The sequence below is a fragment of the Lissotriton helveticus genome, chromosome 5_1 (assembly GCF_964261635.1).
Source record: "Lissotriton helveticus chromosome 5_1, aLisHel1.1, whole genome shotgun sequence".
Lineage (NCBI taxonomy): Eukaryota > Metazoa > Chordata > Amphibia > Caudata > Salamandridae > Lissotriton > Lissotriton helveticus.
This window is the reverse complement of record NC_136065.1, coordinates 316,796,668-316,812,407: the sequence shown is the minus strand read 5'-3', so window position 1 is coordinate 316,812,407 and position 15,740 is coordinate 316,796,668. Positions and strand designations below refer to the sequence as shown.

The 15,740-nt window shown below is 46.6% G+C and overlaps 1 protein-coding gene across 6 annotated transcripts in view; it reads right to left on the bottom strand.

The window, feature by feature from the left end:
* Positions 1 to 15,740, bottom strand: part of AGRN (agrin) — a 727,720-nt gene that overhangs the window by 119,248 nt on the left and 592,732 nt on the right. For all 6 annotated transcript variants that reach the window (XM_078642355.1, XM_078642356.1, XM_078642357.1 and 3 more), the window contains one exon: positions 14,907 to 15,128. In XM_078642355.1, the coding sequence (XP_078498481.1) occupies positions 14,907 to 15,128 (222 nt within the window). The remainder of the gene's footprint in view (positions 1 to 14,906; positions 15,129 to 15,740) is intronic.

Genomic DNA, 15,740 nt, shown 5'->3' with positions numbered 1-15,740 from the left:
AAAGAAATGTAGGCATAGAGTACACTCACTCTACACAAAGATAACAAGGAAAGCACGGAGGCGGCCATTTTCAATCCACATTGTTGTACGAGCGCCCAGCTGTAGGGCTTTTTCGAAAGAAGGAACCCTAGTGGTTTACGTAGTATTCTTGACTCACTCCTGGTAGATGTTGCCAAGCAAACACGGACTAGCACATCGGCAGTGCTGTGAAGGGTACTCAGGGGTGTCACGATCAATAAAGAAACATATCAAGTCAGAGATGTTTTGACACCCAATACAGATTTCATACAAAATGAAGTAGAAGCACCACAAAGGAAATAATTTATTTATTTATTTATTTATTTATTTCGAGGGTTTTATATAGCGCTGCTGGACCCTGGAGTATCAGAGCGCTTTACAACAAGGTAGAACAACAAAATATAGTATAACAATAGGTGCAAAATTAGCAACGTGATACAGTATTGCAATACGTCATTTAAAAGGGGGGAGAAAAAGGAAGGTAAACTAAATAAAGGACGAAAACAGCAAAAAGTGATAAAAAGTTGCATTCAGAATGGAAGGGGGGATAAGAGAGGAGAGAAGAGTGGACAAGCTCAGTGACAATATTGTTATATACCCCAATATTTGTTGCTGAGAAGTGCTTTGAGTTCACTTTTGAAAAGGGAGTAAGAGGGGATGCAGCGAAGGTCCTTGGGGAGAGAGTTCCAAATGGTAGGAGCATTACCAGAGAATGCGCGTGATTGGGTTTTTTGACATTTAAGTCTAGGTGGGATCAAGAGGAGGGAGTTGGTGCTTCTCAGGGACCTGGAGCAACCTGCTTTTTTTAGTTTGGTTGCAAGGTAGGAGGGGGTGTTTTGGTGAAGAGCTTTGTGGGTGATACAAGCGGTTTTGTAAGCGGATCTTCCTTCAATTGGGAGCCAGTTAAGATTTTTGAGGACGGGGGATATGTGGTCAAATCTTTTGCAGTCAGAGATAAGTCGTGCAGCTAGATTGAGGACAGATTTAATCGGAGCAAGATGGGTTTTAGGAGAGCCGGTAAGCGTGGCGTTACCATAGTCAATCCTGGAGAGGACAAGCGATTGGACAACGATTTTGAAATCATCGGCTGGAATGAAAGGTTTGATCTTCTTGAGGTGGTGAAGGGTGAAAAGAGCACTTTTGGCTGTGTTTTTAATGTGGGGGATGAGATTGAGATTCTGGTCGATGCTGATGCCTAGGGATTTAACAGAATTAGAGGTGGAGAGGGAGCAATTTAGAGCTTTGATATCGTCGATCCAGATTTGGATGGGAAGGGTATTGTTTTTGGGGGTGAAAAGAATGATTTCAGTTTTTTTAGGGTTCAATTTGAGATGGTTGAGGTGGAACCAGGCTTGTACTCTAGTCAGGGTGTCATTGAGGTGAAGGATGTCATTGTGGGATTTGATCTTGTAGTATAGTTGGGTATCGTCAGCGTAGAGGTGGTAACTTATTTTAGCTTGTTTGAGAATGAGGGTGAGAGGTTCCATGAAAAGGTTGAAAAGGGTTGGGGATAGGATAGAGCCTTGAGGGACACCGAGGGAGACAGGTTGGGGTTTAGAAAGGAAGTGGCTAAGCTTGATTTGCTGAGATCTGTTTTGAAGGAATGAGCAGAACCATTTATGTACCGTGCCTTCCAAGCCAAATCGAGCTTTGAGAGTGTTGAGAAGGGTGGGATGATGGACAGTATCAAATGCCGCCGATAGGTCAAGGAGTATTAGCAGTGAGGATTCACCTTTGTCAAGGGAGCGATGAATGTCGTCTGTGATGTTTAACATTGCAGTTTCTGTACTACAGCCTTTTCTAAATCCAGATTGAAAAACATCAAGGAGATTGAAGGCGAGGATATGGTTCTCTAGTTGAGATAGGACACATTTTTCCAGGGCTTTAGAGAGGAAAGGAAGGTTAGAGATAGGGCGTAAGTTGTTAAGGTCATTTGGGTCGGCAGAGGTGTTTTTCAGGATGGGAGAGATTTGGCCAAGCTGAAGGGAGGCCGGGACGCAACCAGTGGCAAGGGAGGAATTGATGATATTGGTCCATATAGGGGCAATGGTAGATTTGAGGTCTTGGACCAAATGAGCGGGAAGAGGATCCTTGGAGTGGGAGGAAGGTTTGAGTTTGGTGATGATGTTAATGATTGATGACTCTGAAACTGGACAAAATTCACTCCATGAAGCATTGTTTTTGGCTGTGAGTTCATTAGGAGGGGGGTGTGGATGAGCGGGGGTAGGAAGGGTTATAGAAGGGTCGCGAAGAGTGGGAAGACTGGACGAGAGTGACTTAGGAGTGTTCGGGAGGGTGTGTTGTGTGTAGGAGGGTTGGAGTGATGGGGGGAGAGAGGAGAAGGAAAGTTCGATCTTATTGACTTTGTTAATAAAGAAGCTGGCGATTTCTTCGCATTTGTCAATAGAGGCTGATATTTTAGGGGGGCCAGTAGAGGTTTGTTTTTTAACAATGCTAAAGAGTTCTCTAGGTCTGTTTCTAGCCTGGTCAAGTTGTGAACGGAGGAAGGAGGATTTTTCATTATAGATGTGTTTTTTGTATTGGGCTCTAGCAGTTCTGAGGAGGACCAGATTGTCAGCAGTGGGACGATTTCTCCAAATACGTTCAGATTGTCTAAGGGACCGTCTTTCATTATTGAGTTCAGAATTGAACCAGGATTTGGGAGGGTTGTTTTTTTGTTGTTTGAGTTTAATTGGAGCAATTATATCAAGGGCTTCGAGAATAGAGTTATTGTAATGGTTAGTTAGGTCATTGGTGCTGTCAGAGGGAGGGGGGAGAAGTAAGCGGGTTTTAATTGTGGATTCCAGTTCACCAGGAGGAATAAGGTGAAGGTTGCGTGTAGGTTTCTTAGGTAGGGTGTTTATGGGGGCGGGACGATTAGAGGGTCTGTTCACGTTGAAGAGGATGAGGTAATGGTCAGACCAATCGACAGGAAGTATACAAGAGAGGGAGGCCAGGTCGTTGCTGGTTATGATAGCATCTAGGGTGGAACCTTTGTTGTGAGTGGGGGAATGGCAGAGTTGGGACATGTTGGTGATGTCCATGGTATTCTTCAATGTGATGACAGCAGGGTCATCACTTTTGTTCCAGTGGATGTTGTAGTCACCAAGGAAGAGATTCTTAGAGTGTGAGAGAGAAGCTTGGATAATAAGGTCAGACATCTCTTCAGAAAAAGAGATACAATTTCCAGGGGGGTGGTAGATGGTATGCAGCCGAGTGGTGGGAGAGTCGTGCATAAGGAGATCTGCGCAAAGGTATTCAAAGGATGAAGGGTTTTGTGATTCGACAAGCGAGATGTTATGTTCAGCTTTAAAAATTAGTGCAAGGCCGCCTCCCGTTTGCTCTATTCTATCTTTCTTGATGATAGAGTAACCTGGGGGAATAAGAAAGTCGAGAATCGGAGTGGAGTGGGCGGTTAGCCAGGTTTCGGTTAGGAATGCTATGTCGATGTTTTCGCTGAGAATGGTTTCAGCAATCTCAGTGGCGTGGCAAGAGGCGGATCGGCAGTTGATCAACATGCAATGTAGGGGAGAGGGGTCAGGTTGTTGAGTTGAGGGACAGGGGGGACAAGGGGGGATAGGTCTCAATTGTTGTGGAGGTCTAGGGGAGGTAGGAAGAAGGGGGAGTCTGCTTATACCTAGGAGAACTGGGATAGTAGATTGATGAGTAGAGTGCTTAGTGTCAGAAGATTGGTGAATGAGTGGTGTAGCGGATGAGGGTAAACAGGGGGCGGAGGGTAAGTTCGTGTAAGGTTTGGTTTCAGAGGTTCTTAGGCAAATATCAGGTTGTGGGTGGGGGGGCGTGATGGAATTGTGGAGTGAAACGATTGAGGAAGGTTGAGCGGGTGAGGGACAGGTTGAGGAGCTATATGCGGGCGGAGAAGAGTTGATGCTGGTAGTCTCAATTGTGGGGCAGTGTGATGGTGGGTTGGAATTGGTGTTAATGAGCGGAGATAGTGTGTATTTGGAGGGGGTGGGAGAATAGGTATGGGTAGAGGCGATGGTATTAGTAAGGAGAGAGATAGCGTTTCTGAGTGAGGAGAGTTCAGAAACGAGGGATGAAAGGAGGGGTTCAGTGTAAAGGGGTGTCAGAGTGTGGGTTGAGTTTGAGTTTGGAAGAACAGTATTAGTTGGGTAGTTGTATGGGTTAGGATTGGTCCGAGGGGGGATCAAGTGAGGAGTAAGGGGAGGAAAACCAGGAGGGGGGAGGGGGGTGGAATTATAGTGTGGGGGAGGATCATTATTGGAGAGTGGGAGTGTATAGAAGGTGGATGTGGGAGGGGTGATCCTATTAGGGAGGCAATTAAGTGAAGATGGCAAGGGGGTAGTAGGATTTGGCGTCGTTGGAAGAATGTGGGTTCTTGGGGATAGCAAGGGTGTGTGTGAGTGGGGTAAGGTTTGAGGAGGTGTGGGGGCAGTAAAAGCAGTTTGGGGGATGCATGAGAGTGGGGTGAGGGGAAGAGGAGTGAACGTAGGAGAGGTGGTAATTGAGTCAGCGGAAGGGAGAGGCGTAGTAGAGGGAGTAATATTGGGAGGTTGGGTTACCAAGGGGTGAGTGTTAGAGGGCGAAGGGACATGGGAGTCTGGGGGAAGGGGGAGCATAGAGGAGAGGGTTTGTTTAGAAGGGGGGGAGAACTGGGGGTAAGTGGTAGAAGGAGAGGTGAGGTGGGCGTCAAGGGGTGGGATGGACATAGAAGTGAGTGTATTGTTTGAGTCAGGGGAGATAGGGGGGAGAGTGAAGCGGGCTGAAGATAACATTGAGGGGTTGAGTAGTGTGGAGGAAGATGGGGGAATGTTAAAGAGGAGATCGAAAGGAGAGGAGTGGGAGGCGGAGTATAGAGAGTTCAGGGATGGGGGGGAAGCAGGAGTGGGCAAGAGGGAGATAGGGCAATCATACAGTGTGGAGGATTCATGGTTGGGGAGGGGGGAGTTGTTGTTGTGGGCGGGAGGAGGGGTGGCATGGGGCTGGGAGATAAGGGAGTCGTAACATGTTATAATGTTGAGCGCGAGAGAGGTGAGTAGGGATTGGGTATAATCGGTGGTATTAGTTGTGGAGGGGGAGGGGGAGATCAAGAGGGGGGGTAAGGTGAGAGGGGTGTGAGGGGATTCCGTACTAGTACTAGTGACGTAGGCTAGGGAGGACAATAGTGGGTTGGAGGGGGTAGGGTAGTTGGAGGTAGGAGAGGAGGGGGGTATTTCTGGAAGAGGTGAAAGGAGGGTAGTGGAAAAGAAGGGAGAAGACGGTGATAAAGTTTGGGGTGATTCAGAGGAACGAGAAATGGGTGCGTGGGAAGTGTTGCGTGGTGATGAGCCGTGGGATTGAGGCGGTGAGTGGGTAGGGTTCAAGGATTGTGTGAGGGATTGGGAGATAGTGCTAAAGTGTTGTTCAAAGATATCGAGATTATTTTCTGATGATTGTATGAGAATGGTTCCGGATTTGAAGATGGAGATATCTATTTCACCTGGAAAGGAGGGGGACGGCGTGGTGGAGAGTTTAAGGCCATATGGGATTTTGCGTGAGTTAGATATAGGGAGGTGACTAAGAAATAGGCTTTTCCATTTAGATGGGCGTTTGGTGAAGAAGATGAAGTTGGTGATGAGTGAGGAGTTGGGGCTGTTGTGATGATCTGCAAATAGAGTTTCTGGGTGGAGGCAGAGAAGTTTATGCTTGAAGTTTTTCTTGCCATGTTTGGAGAGGTGAGAGGGGTAGAGGATGGACCAGGAGTTAGGGCTAATTTTCGAGATAGGAGAGCTTGAGGTCGGGGGGGGGGAGAGAGAGGGGTGGCATGATTCAGAGAAAATGGAGAGAAAGAGTGCAGGTCAAAGTAGAGTTCAAAACTCCTAGCGGTGAGGATTAAGGTAGAAATACCTAGCGTAAAATTAAGTGGAAAACCAAGAGAAATAGAGCATCAAATGAGGCTGAGCAGGTAAGTAATGTAAATGTAAAGCAAAACAATAATATACGTCATAAGGGTTGAGTAGAAGGAAGGATATATCTTAACTAGACAGTCCAGGAGTTGAGAAGTTAGAGATCTAAAGCAAAGTTAGATAAGTACAGCAATAAAATAAATATCTAAGCGATAAATTACTAGTGAGCATATAATGGCAGTATGCGTTGAGGATTAAGGGACAATACCTAGTGCAAAACTAAGTGGACAAACAAGCGAAAAAGATCATCAAAGCAGGAAGAGCAGGTAACTAATAAGAAAATGTAAAGCATAACAGTAATATACGTCATAAGTACAACAATAGAATAAATATCTAAGCGATAAATTACTAATGAGCATATAATGGCAATATAGGTTATATAGGATAGGTCAAAAGTCAGTTTAGGAGGTGGTAGGGGTAAGGTGAGGAAAATATTGTAGTAGTTTAAGTGAAGAGGTTAGGTATGGTAGGGAGGTAGAGGAGAAAATTGGAAGGAAGAGTGAGGCAATGTGTATATATATATATATATATATATATATATATATATATATATATATATAATATATATATATATATATATTATAATTTTTTTTTTTTTTTTTTTTTTATGCAAATAGGGAACAAATACAGCAATAAAGTAATATAATATACCCAAACATAGATTAATTAAAGTGCATATAAAAGAATTATGAGTTACAGGGGAATAGGTCAGAGGTCAGTTAAGGAGGGTGAAGAGATGAAATGAGGTAGTTGGGAAAGAGGGTGAAAAAGGATTGGAGGGTATAGTGGAATAGAATACCATTAAGAAGAATAAAAAATTAAAAGAAGCGATGGAGAAAAGATAAATGAGGAGAAATGTGGAGAGTGGTATTTAGGAGAGAGATAGGAAACAACGTGTACAGTGTAGAGATAACAGATGTAAATTAGTGATCACGGCTACCTTTCTAAGATGGCCGCCAAATTAGTCGAGGTGCAGTCAGTCCTTTGTTAGTTTCATTGATTCAATTTGGGTCAATGGATAGAGGATAGTAGCGTGTACAAAATGGATGCCAGTTAGAGACTGTGATAGACCCTGATGAGATAGTGAGAAACAAAATGGGGAGGCAAACAGGGGGGGGTCATCCGGCGATTTAGAGAAGAGGCACATAAAGCGTCCATGAGTGATGCACAGAAAACACTGGGTAGATGTGCGCCCTCCATCAAGTTCAACACATAACCTGCATTTAGTCCGATCAGGGCCCGGGAAACCAGGGAACGAGGCAGGCGAGGTGGCGGACGTCTTAGTCTCAGGTCCTCGTCATGGATCCAGCAGAGCAAATGCTCGGAAGACAGGGGCAGGGATCCTTCAAGGCCGAGAGGAGCAGAGCGCGCCCTCCGGACGGGCACAAGATGGCAGAGCAAGAAGTGTTTCCAGGGTAGTGGGGCCACTCCAGGCCAGAGGTCCAACCCGGCTGAGGGGGGGGGGGGGAGTACCGACAGCAGGGCAAGCGGTGGCGGCACAGGGGACGATGTCCCATCCGACAGGGAGGCAGCGGGGCCTCCGCACAGGCACTGCAGCCACAACGCAGCAACCCCCAGGAGGCTCCAGGCAGGCGTCGCAGAGGGAAAAGAAGAAGGTTCGCCAGACCGGGCGAGAGTGCACCCTCCTCCAAAGCGTCAAACAGACGGGGACGCCAATAGCGGACACAGTGGCATGCGGCCGCAGGAACAGAGGCTTCGGCAGTGTCACAGAGGCGCAGGTGGGATACAGCCACTCGGTCCGTGGGGTCGAGCAGAGACCGTCCAGGAACTGTGGTATGCGGGCGCAGGGGCACTGGCAGCACCACGGAGAAATTAAATAGGGGACCCAGTCACGCGGTCCGCCGGGCCAAGCAGAGACCGTTCAGGGACAGTGGTATGCGGCCACAGTGGCATCGGGAGCATCATCAGCATCATGGGGTCACAAGCAGGAGGATCCAGCCACTCGGTCCGCAGTGCTGAGCAGAGACCTTCCCAGCAGACTGAAGCATCCGGTCCCTGAAACTCGGTAAGTGGCGGTCAGAAGTCTGCATCAGAGGCCTGTGTCTTGAGGGGTAGTCTTCCGATTAAGGGTGGTGTAGGAGGCAGCACTGCTTAAGTGGTTTTTTCCCGGGATTTTCAGCCAAAAGGTGATCCCAAAAACCAGGAGCTTTTCAGTCAGCTCCTCCGCAGGCGGCCATCTTGACTCAATGACTCAATAACGTGTCTCAAATAAAGTTTTCAAAAGCCATAGTGCTAAATAATCTGGAAAACAGGGATTATGTTTCACACAGCGTGGTAGATCTTATCCAAGAGAAATCCTATAAAGTGTCTAGTCCGTACACCTTAGTATTTTTCTCCAATTCCTTTGTAAAACGCTCAGTTGCATGTTCCTGTGGAATTTAACCAATTTTGTCACAGAGCGATTTCAGTACTATGGACTGTTTCCTTGGTTCTAAAGTTTATTGTAATTGTGATGATGAAAACATCCCTTTCCCTGAAGCCTCTAGGATGATGGATGATGCAAGCCAGTCTTTCAAAGTCGATGGTTTCATTGGCGCCACAATCTATGGGTTGGGGACATGATCAAACTTGAAGAAATACGTTTTTATCGACAGTAACAATTTCTTGCATGCAAGTTTTTATAATGTCCCTGAAGTGCAACGCTCTTGTTATCTTGCAGTCAGGAGGAACTTGATCAGAAAACAAGGCCAGTCACATTGGACCTTTTCTATGGACATAGGATGCCTATGGCTCCTGACATTTCATGATCAGGGGCAACAAGACAAAATTAATCTCATATTACCTTTTGGGTGTTTGCTGCTAGGATTTTGTAAGGACTAAGTGTGCCAAGTTCGTTTTTGATGCTGCATACCTGGGTCCAGAGATGCATACTTTATGGAAATAAGATGCAGAACGAGACACTCAATCCTTCTCTGCCAGAGGGTGGACGGAAGTGTTTGTTGAAGCAGACAGCCTGGGCCTGCAATGCTATCAAACCTCTCTGGCCCCTCATCTCACTTGTAGATGGTTTTGCTGGACGATTCTGGACCAGTTTGGTAGATCAGAAGAACACCATATTTTAAGGTTTTCAGGCTTGTCCTGGGATGGAAGTTGGTGTCCCTTTGGCTAGGGGTGCTCCAGAGACAGCGGATACTTCATGCAGGTAGGAGAAGTTCAAGCGAGAACATCCACTCTCAGTTGCAAGAACAGCAGACATTACCCAGGTCCAGGCACTGGAAAGGCACTAGTTGTACCCACAGGGCTAATTCCAACTATGACAGTACAGTTCTATATGCCCTGTGCAAATGGAAACATGGTGTGAAGTTGAAAAGACGCTGCCCAAGATGGAAGACGTGTCTTGGAGACTTCTTCCTGGGCACACTTAGAAGGAGCAGGATTGCTTGAAAATTTGTCGACTGCAGCCTGCTACCAGATGGAGGTAAATAACTGTGTAAGAGCATGGGACATGTCAGCAGCTTCTCGGTGGATGGTGTCATGTACACCGAACTTACCCCTCAGCGGAGAGCAAGATCAACTGCAGGCAAACATCCCACTAGTGGACATCACATTCCTGGATTACAGCGATCTAACACTCTGAGGTACAAACATCTTATTACGGGGAGGCTGCATGAATTTGGTCCAGGTCAGTCACTATCCAGTTGGCCTCAACTCATGGTACATAAATACGTTGCACTCCCGTACGGATGTTAGACTGCCACCACCCAGACAGACCTACATTCCCCTTGAGGACAAAGAGGGTAGGGCGACACTGGGAATTCAAACAAGCAACAGCCGGCTAAGGCTCTACTAGAAGTGAAGAAGTATTGGCACCCCTGTGATCTGTGGAATTCAGAGACCAACCACAGGGTGGCAAATGTGGAAGGGAACTTTATGGGGAAAAAAAGAAATAAAAAAACAAGGAAGGCGACACTACTGGCACCAATAGCTGCAGACTTCATCCTGAGACCTACAGCGGGTACGTGTACTGTTTCAAAATTTCCCCTCGGGAGACTGTGTGAGCTGCAGGGAGAGCACCACTTGTTGGACAGCTCTGCAAACCTCAGACATGTCATTCATTACCCGCTTGTCTAGAGGTCCTCAAGTGAGATCACGGTATGAAACATGGCCCAGCCATGTACGACAGCGCTCACATCTGAAATATGGCCAGACTTTGATGGCTGGGGTCACTGTTTTGCAATCGACTATCCAAATCTGCAGTAACGATCACACTCATTTTGGAAGCTAGAGTAAGGTTTTGACTGTTTAATGCATTTTCTTCAAGGATGTAAAGGTAAGACAGCGACCCGAAGCTCCCCAGGCTTCAAATAGTCCTACTCACCTTTTGAACAAATGCAACAAAAATCATTGCGCATTGACTCCAAAATCCATGACCCAATCATCCTAAAATCAGCACTTTCTGAATGCAATTCAAGTATCCCCTGGAATTTTCAGTGCTTTTCAATATATGCAATTTGCTCAACCTAAGCCCGGTGAAACCATCCAATCCCTCGAATCCCCACTATGTTCTCAATAAACGTCTACAAAGACACTACTGTATAAACATGTTAACCACAAGAGAGCATCATTTCCAAGACCCTCAAACACATTACCAAATAAAAGGTTCTGATATTTGACAGTGTGAGACATGAGGAAGCAGGTGCTACTGCTGGAGATATCCAGGGTATTTGGTATGGAGCCATGGAAGCATTACTGAGAAACAAAGTAGTATAAGAGGCAGGGCAAAAGAATCTTCAACTTTAGAAGAGTCCAGCATAGGTCCAGAAGGCTTGGATTCATGCCAGATTCTCAGAATAACTACAATGTAAATGCATTCCAATTTGAATAATTGTGTGTCCATTTACCTTATGTGAATATCCTCAAATATGGCCAGGATCTGGCCCTCATGAACTTGGTCCTACATTGGACACACCTACTCTACTTCCATCGTCCCAGCACACAAGACATCAAAGGTACAAGATTATGCAATCCAACCTCCGCTACTGAAATCATTAAGCACACAATTTTGGTTTAAGTTACACCGTTACATTTTGGTCTACTGGAGCATCAGCAGCGCTGTGTGCCCCAATCTGAATTCGTACTTCAAGAAGAGTGGATCCCGGTCATGGAAATGGCAACGCGACTCAGTTCCTATTCTGCTCAAAAAGAGGGCTGCCATCGCATGGTATGGCACCACAGTGAACACCGGTGTAAATCTCTGTCGTGCAGTAACAGAAGACGTTCTATATTTTAGAGAGCAGATTTGTGACTAATCAATATAATGTTATGGTCTTTACTCATTTTAGACTTTTTCTTAAGTCAGCTGGCCTTGGTCTACAAAATGGATTCACTGAGGACAGCACTGCTTCTATTGGAGGGCGAGCATGTTGGCATACAGTATTTACAGCTCAAAAAAGCGGGGCGGTTTGGCAAGTAATGCCTCCAAAAAGACTGGGAAAATTCAGTCATGCCAGACTAATTCTCAATTTTGAGGCCCTCTGCAAAATAGTTCTACCTCTTTTTTTGTGAGGGGCAGAGATGCCGGCACAGACATGTTTGCCATTCCCTGGAAGCAGCCCTGCCAAGGACATACAGGACAAACAAAAAATGTGTCTAAGACAAGAAGAACTCATCAATTAAGAATTGAACATGAACCACCTTCAAAAAGCAAGAACATTTAATTACTTTCACAAAGCAGCTGAGAAGCTAGGGAAAACAAAACAAGTACATCATTCCAACCGGTGCACTGAATGGGCAAGCACTTTCTGGTACGGAGTATTGGCACTTCTTTAATATGAAAGGAACAGTGCCTGCACTTCTAAGCACGGATACAATGCATTTAATGGGAGAGTTGCAGCACATTTCAGGAGCAAACAGCTACTCTGGATAGTGAATACCAAAACATCTCTATTTCCATTTAAAGCGCTGATGCCAACAATAGCATCACCATGCCAAGCTTACACTCGGAGTGGGCGAGGAAGGCTTGAATGGTGTGTGCCTGTTCTGTGCCAGCTTTGCGAGGGAATCCTGCACTGCTGTCGATTGTGCTGAGCCTGCCAAGTCTGTGCTGCTGTTTACAGTTGCTGCTGCTGAAACTAAACTAATCTGTGTGTGATGGAAGTTTTAGCTGATCCTGCCCATGCAGCTCCTGTGTCGAGGGTGGAACGGAAAGGGCAGTTCTACTCTCTGTGCTGTGTCTTCTTTGTGTGAGAGGGAAGCTTGCACTGCTGTGTGAGGGGGAAGCTTGCACTGCTGCTGCACTGTACCCGAGGCTGCCAATGTGATACACGTTATGTGGGCTTTCACTGCTGCTGGTTGTGCTGTACTGGTTTGGAGCATGCAAGGGAAGATAGGGGTGCTGCAGCTAGTACGGCACGTGTTCTGTGTGAGGGAAGTGGCCAGAAACTCTGCTGCAAGGATGTGATGCTTAGATGGGGAACATCCTTTACAACGCAAATGTTACCCCACACTACAGTTACGACGCGTCTTTTACAACGCAAGTCGTAACCACGACTTGCGCTGGAGGGCGCTCAAGGACAAGGAATAGTAGATTTACTATTCCAACACCTTCCCTACTGTACGTAGGCTGGTGTTGGAATAGTAAATTTAACTATTCTAAGTCCAGCACCCCTACAGCGCAAGTCGTGGTAACGACTTGCGTTGTAAAAAACGCGGTGTAACGGTACGCGTGGTAATACCACGCGTTGTACCGTCATACATCCTGCTTAGATTGCAGCAGCAAGTACTGTTCCAGATTCCCGTCTGCTGGGCTTGTATTATGTTACATGGTATTATTCTTATGCTATTTGTTGTTATTTGTAGAGTGTGCTGCTAGCAGAAGAGCTTCTTGGTGCTTGAATGATAAAGACCGAGTTACACTGAGAGCTGCGCTGTTACACATTGAAGAGGAAGATTTTCAGCATCTTCTAAGCTGAAGCATGGAGGAATGAGCGCGAACATTCGAAGGAAAGAATCTGCACTTCAGCGCCAGGGATAGAGAATGATCTATGAGAGGATGAGGCATAACGACATGAGCGGCTGATGCCAGAGCCTTTGGGAACCAGGTTCAAGTCTCTGCGTCAACATCCTGTGATTCTGGGCAAATCCCTTAAACTCCCTGTGCCTACAATTCAGCGCCTTGAGACCTTCCCAGGTGATTCGCTGCACTTTACAAATCCTGGATGTATTTATTTAGCTATTCAATTTAGGGATTGACAGGAGGAAAATGCTGGGTGAAGAGACATGAGAGGTAAACTTATACGAGGTAAACTTAGTAGTTCAGAGCGTGTAGGGCCCTGGTAAACTGCTCCATGAAGAATGATCATGGCTTTGAAGGTTACCATGCTGCAGATGAGGCAACCAGACCAAGAGTCTTGGAATAGGGGTGGTGGTGGTGGTGGTGGTGGTGGTGGTGGTGGTGGTGGTGGTGTGGGTGTGTGTGTGTGTGTGTGTGTGTGTGGGTGTGTGTGTGTGTGGGTGGGTGTGAGTATGAGTGTGTGTTTTTTTTTCCTATTTCACGTGAGAGTGAAACCTGCACAGGCCTGTGCTGCCCTCTCCTCTGGGCTTCCGTTGATGCAGTCGGCTGAGCCTGGTATGTGTGCGAGAGATGCTTGCATTTCTGCTTCTCTGCAGCCTCTATTCTGTTTTAGTAAATTATGCGTTACTGCTGCCAGTGCATGTTCTGTAAATGGGGGACTGGGAGAAACAAGCTCTGTTCCTTCGCCCACCAACCCTCTCAGATAGTCGGGAGGGTGGTGTTCGGGAGCCAACAGGTTAAAGGGGTGGAGAAGGCCTAGGAGGATGTGAGGTCAGCGAAGGATTTGGAAAGTTGCACAAAGGAGGGCTTGAATGAAAGAGCTAAGAAAGGTGGAGGCAAAGGGTGAATTATTAGGTGCTTTGACAGTTTTAAAGATATTGGGAAATGATGTAGGTTGAAAAGTAGGGGGTATAGGTGGTTCCAACTGTATTAGTGAGGCAGGGGTTTTGCTAGCTTGTAATTCAATATGCTAGTTGATGTTTTCTAGGCGCTGTGACCGGTTTTCATTAAAAAGGCCTTTCACACACTAGGTTAGTGTCTGACAAGCGTGTCTGGTCTCAAGCAAGAAAGCTTTTACTACTGGCATCCCTGCTGTACAGTCCTGCTTGTGCATGTGTGTATGCACATGCTTATGTGAGAGAATTGGTGAATGGAATTTGCACTACTGCTGCCCATGTTCTACCTACTCTGTGAACGTGCGGGGTGTTTGCTTTCTATATGCTTTGTTCGCCATAAGTTGGCAGGGTATGCTCAGACGTGAGTCCCTTGCTCACTTTGCCACTGGATTCAAGCAAGCCGGGCTGAAGACGGCTGAAATGCCAGAAACCGGTCCTTGGTAGCTTGTTTCCTGTCCAGGGAAGGCATGGCTTGGCAGTTCGGGCTGGACTGAAGCACAGGGTCAGACTGATTTGCATTGTCTGAACTGGGGTGGCAGAGTGGGCTAAAGAACGGTGATGGATTAAACCCAGATCTTTTGACTGGGGGCGAGTGCTTGTATTGTCAACGCTCCGTCCATCATTTCCTTTGGTTTTTCTTTGCTTTCTATATGCACCTTCTCAGTGCGATGTAATCTTGCAGTACTGCTGCCTGTGTGGTACTTGCTGTGTGGAACCCTGCTGATGCTTCATAAAAAAAAAAATCAACATACCAAAGTCAAAATGATTGGCTAAATGAATGTGTGTTCGTGTTGGCTGTAATCAATGAAATGCCAGTCCAATGAGAGGAAAGAATGCACCCATTGCACTCTCCCTCTTGAGACGATTCCTGCATTTGGTATCACTCAGTGTAGGTGGAGCCCTTTGCAGCATTTAAATGGGAAAAGCCTTTGATTGGCTGCTTGGACTCCGACCTACTGAGCTCCAGTTCGCTCCAGGTGACCCCCCCCAATGATCTTTCATTTACATAAGGTATCAAAATAGTGGTCTTACCGCAAGCCCCCTTGTGCTTGACCTTGATCTCCTTCTTGAGGATGCAGGCCATGGATTCCAGCTCGCAGGCGTTGCCGTACGTGCGGTTGTCGCTGCCGCAGATGGGGTCGAAGACACTCTGGCACACCTGCTGGCACTCGCACACCGCCTGTTGGTTCTTCACCACACATGTGGCTCCAAAGGCACACTCCGAGTCCAGGCACGGGCTCGGGGTGCTGAGGTCTGTGCAAGAAAGCAGAGCATTAAGGCCTTCGCTTCACCAGGTCACTGGCGGACTCTATCTAGTCCGTGCATGAACAACTCTATTGACAGCAGGCGGTTTAAACAAGCAACCTCGGCACTAGTCAAGCCTACTGCACACCGCTTCCTGCTGGAGAAAGTGCTGGGGATACAAAGCCAAGCCACCTTTGTGTTAGGGGATGGAGAGACAACTAAATATTCTTTAATCAGTAGCACTATGTGGTATTTATTTCATCCATTTATTGCACCTACTTTTAGGAAGGGAGCCAATCACAAGGGGAAATTAGGGCTCATCAGGAAATTACTCACAGTGCAAACACAACCTCGGTGTCAAGATCTACGAATCTCTCCGCAAAGGCATTACTTCTCCATCAGGAGGCGGTCTGACAGTACCTAATCTGAACATTTAATGTAGGAAAGCATCAAACTGTGGGCATGATTCCTGTTTGGCACTGCCAACCTTGGGGTGGGGCTGTTTCACCTTGAGGCAATGATGAAAAGAAAGCGCTTTGAGAAACCATTTATTTACCTGAATGTGCTCTTCTGGCCATGGGCAAATGAATTCTACCTCATCCTGCTGGAGTCTATGACCCA